This window comes from Sitodiplosis mosellana, unplaced genomic scaffold, assembly GCF_009176505.1.
Source record: "Sitodiplosis mosellana isolate CC-2019 unplaced genomic scaffold, AAFC_SMos_1.0 Smas_scaffold_3650, whole genome shotgun sequence".
NCBI classification, from domain to species: Eukaryota; Metazoa; Arthropoda; class Insecta; order Diptera; family Cecidomyiidae; genus Sitodiplosis; species Sitodiplosis mosellana.
In genome coordinates this window covers 3,229-6,125 of record NW_022598892.1, presented here as the reverse complement: position 1 = coordinate 6,125, position 2,897 = coordinate 3,229, and the positions used below count along the sequence as shown (strand labels likewise).

The 2,897-nt window shown below is 37.1% G+C and overlaps 1 protein-coding gene across 1 annotated transcript; it reads right to left on the bottom strand.

The window, feature by feature from the left end:
* Positions 1 to 337: 337 nt before the first annotated feature.
* Positions 338 to 2,175, bottom strand: LOC129571905 (hexokinase type 2-like). The gene has a single exon (XM_055451778.1). It carries the CDS (start codon positions 2,150 to 2,152, stop codon positions 653 to 655), a length of 1,500 nt encoding a protein of 499 aa, XP_055307753.1. The 5' UTR covers positions 2,153 to 2,175; the 3' UTR covers positions 338 to 652.
* Positions 2,176 to 2,897: the final 722 nt, after the last annotated feature.

The following is a 2,897-nucleotide window of genomic DNA, read 5'->3' as shown; positions in this document are numbered from 1 at the left end:
TGCCGCAGATCCTATTTAGGCGCTACCGCTATTCACTGTCACGTCAAATACATTGGTTCTTATGGGAGAGAAGCACAGGTTGATTGTGTCAAAATGTTGGATTTCATTGGTTCAATCAATGGAATCGATTCAAGGGACAAAGAAGTTATTTTCTCCACTTAAACATGTGATTATCAAAATTTAGGTATTGTTTTGATGATACATTTTATTCACATATATCATCAGAATGAGAACCATTGTAAAATCGCCTTACACGAGGCACTTCTATCAGATATTGAACAATTATGAAATTGTTTGTTAATTATAAGAGAAAAGCTCTCACGTTATTATTCTCATTAACATTTTATTTTGTTTTCACATTTGGAATCGCTGATTAGTTTTTTGAACACATAAACAAGTCCATTTTATCGTTAATTTGTCAAAAAGTTGATTAGTAATTAACTTGATCATTTGGTCTAAATCACAGATGCTTACTGCTTAGTAATTTTCTTCAGAAGTAATAGTGCTAGTCTCGTCATAGTAAAAAAAAATGGACAATTTGGAAATTCTATACGAAATTGCATCATCATTTGCAATTCGGAGATAAAAATCAACAGGAGAAGTCAATTCCAAAAAAGAGTTAATAATATAGTATATTTGCGTATAAATTCTACTACTGCTGGCTATTCTCTCTACTTGCAACAGCTGCTACCAGTGCAGCACCACGTCCTGAACCATCCTCTGATAGCATAAGTTCGAATTCGATATCTGGTTTGATGAGTTCACGAATTTTCGCTGTCATTAAATCATGAAATTTGGGATGGAAACGATACACCGAGCCATCGACAGCAACCATCACACTTTTCTCGTCGATTCGATTGATCAATGCAGCAATGCCGGCTGACACCAAATGCGCCGCCCGGGTTGATACACGCTCGCAAATATAGCGAACATTTTGGCAATCTTCGTCGGTGGCATTATGCAGGCCCAATTCATCCATCACTTGGTGACAATGTTTGTAGCTGCCTGGTTTGTCACTTTCAATTTCGGACAGGAATTTTGTAAAGAAACGGTCACGGGTGTTCAACAGATCTGCACTTTGGCCACTGAACAATAGGCCTTCTTTGGTGAATTGAACCAGTGCCAGTCGCACCAATTCGCCCAAGTACATGCCGGAAATCATTTTCTCATAGATTTGTCGGCCTCGATTAATGCTGTGCTCGTCAATTTCTCTGTCGTATTTTGTTCGCACAAAGTCCAATGCACCGTTGTCACCGAACGCTCCCCATTCGGTGTTGATGATAACGTTTTCTTTTTTGGACGTACCATCGCAGAGCTCACAATTTTTAACCTTTTCGACGTAACAAGCATTAGTGCCGGTGCCAACAATCAAACCAATTCGGGTACGACGATTTTTCCATGCGCACGACATCAGTGTACCGGTTGTGTCGTTTAAAATGGCTATCACATCGATTTGCACGTCACCACGGCGTGCGATTGCATCTCTCAATAATTGTACAACATCTTCACCAACAACGCCTGAACAAGCAAACCCTTTTGTCCACTGTGCTAGGAGACCGCGCGTTAAGCCGAGCTGCCGTAATGGAAATGAAAATGTGAATCCCAATGGAAGGTGTTCATCGTACACGTTGTTTTCTTTCATGAAATTGGCCAAACAATCAGCAATGTGATCGAATAGCTCTTCACCCTTGCCCAACATTATGCTCTGTGGTACTGCATAGATTTTCGATGTCTTCTCATATTCATATTTGCCATTCAAATGAATTAAGAGCACACGGAAATTGGTTCCACCCAAGTCTAGGGCCAAAAATTTGCCACGTTCATTGCCATTTGGCAAATCCTGAACATATGTGTTGAATGCTTTGATATCAGCTTCATTGTGTGTTTCTGCACTGAGACCACGTTCAATTTCCTGAATGATAGTTTTCATCAGCTTTTGGATGTGTCCATCGGTCAATATTAACTCTTGACACTCATCGCGGATTCGTTGCAAATTTGTATCAGCCGATTTTGTACCCATTTCGCTACTCTGCAAGTTTGACTTGGACGCTATTTTGATTTTACTACCCACGTTTTGGATTGAGGCAGCTCTTGTTGGGCTGTAACAGCCGAAAAATAATATTAAACTTATTAAAATTGATTCTACTTTCATTTTGTAAACACACCTTTGTTTGGTATTCAATGAAGTTAAACTGAAGTTCGGAAAAAAATGATTCATTTTTATATTTTTTTTTTAAATTTCTTATCAATTCCTTTATTCGTTTGAAGAATTCTGCGAACAATGGTGCCAGTAACATTGTAATTTGATAAAATGTTTCGATTTCAACAGATAAGCTCCGCATTAAAATCAAAACACTCAAAGTCTAACACATGACTTTATGTCAAATTATTTATCGACTCAATCAATCATATTGAATCACTTTTTCAAGATGTCTCGTTCAGATTAACGTTGATTTATTCCTACTTACTCAAATGAACTGCTATTGTTTGGATGATACATTTCATTTCCCTGTTTCGTCAGAATGAAAATCAATTCTAAGAACGCTCTGCATGAAGCAATTCGATCAGATGTTGAGTAATAGTGACACGTGATTCGAATGTTTTGAATATTTTTTGCAAAAAAAATTAAATGAAAAGAGAAAAGCAATCGAGTTGTTTTGTAACACATAATTTCAAAATGAAAACCACTGACCGATTGATTGTAACTGAAAATTAGTCGATTTTCTAGTAGAAAAGCGAATTTAGTTAGAACAGATGATTTGGATGGAAAATATTCGACTACGATAAAATTGTCGCAAATCGCATAATTTGAGACTGCATTTTTGACTGCAATCAATTTAGGAGTGAACTATGATCATTGTTTTTGACAAAAACTTTTTGTACTGAATAATCACTTT

Coding starts and splice junctions, on each gene's coding strand:
- LOC129571905 (XM_055451778.1), bottom strand. CDS start 2,152: ATGAAAGTAGAATCAATTTTAATAAGTTTAATATTATTTTTCGGCTGT.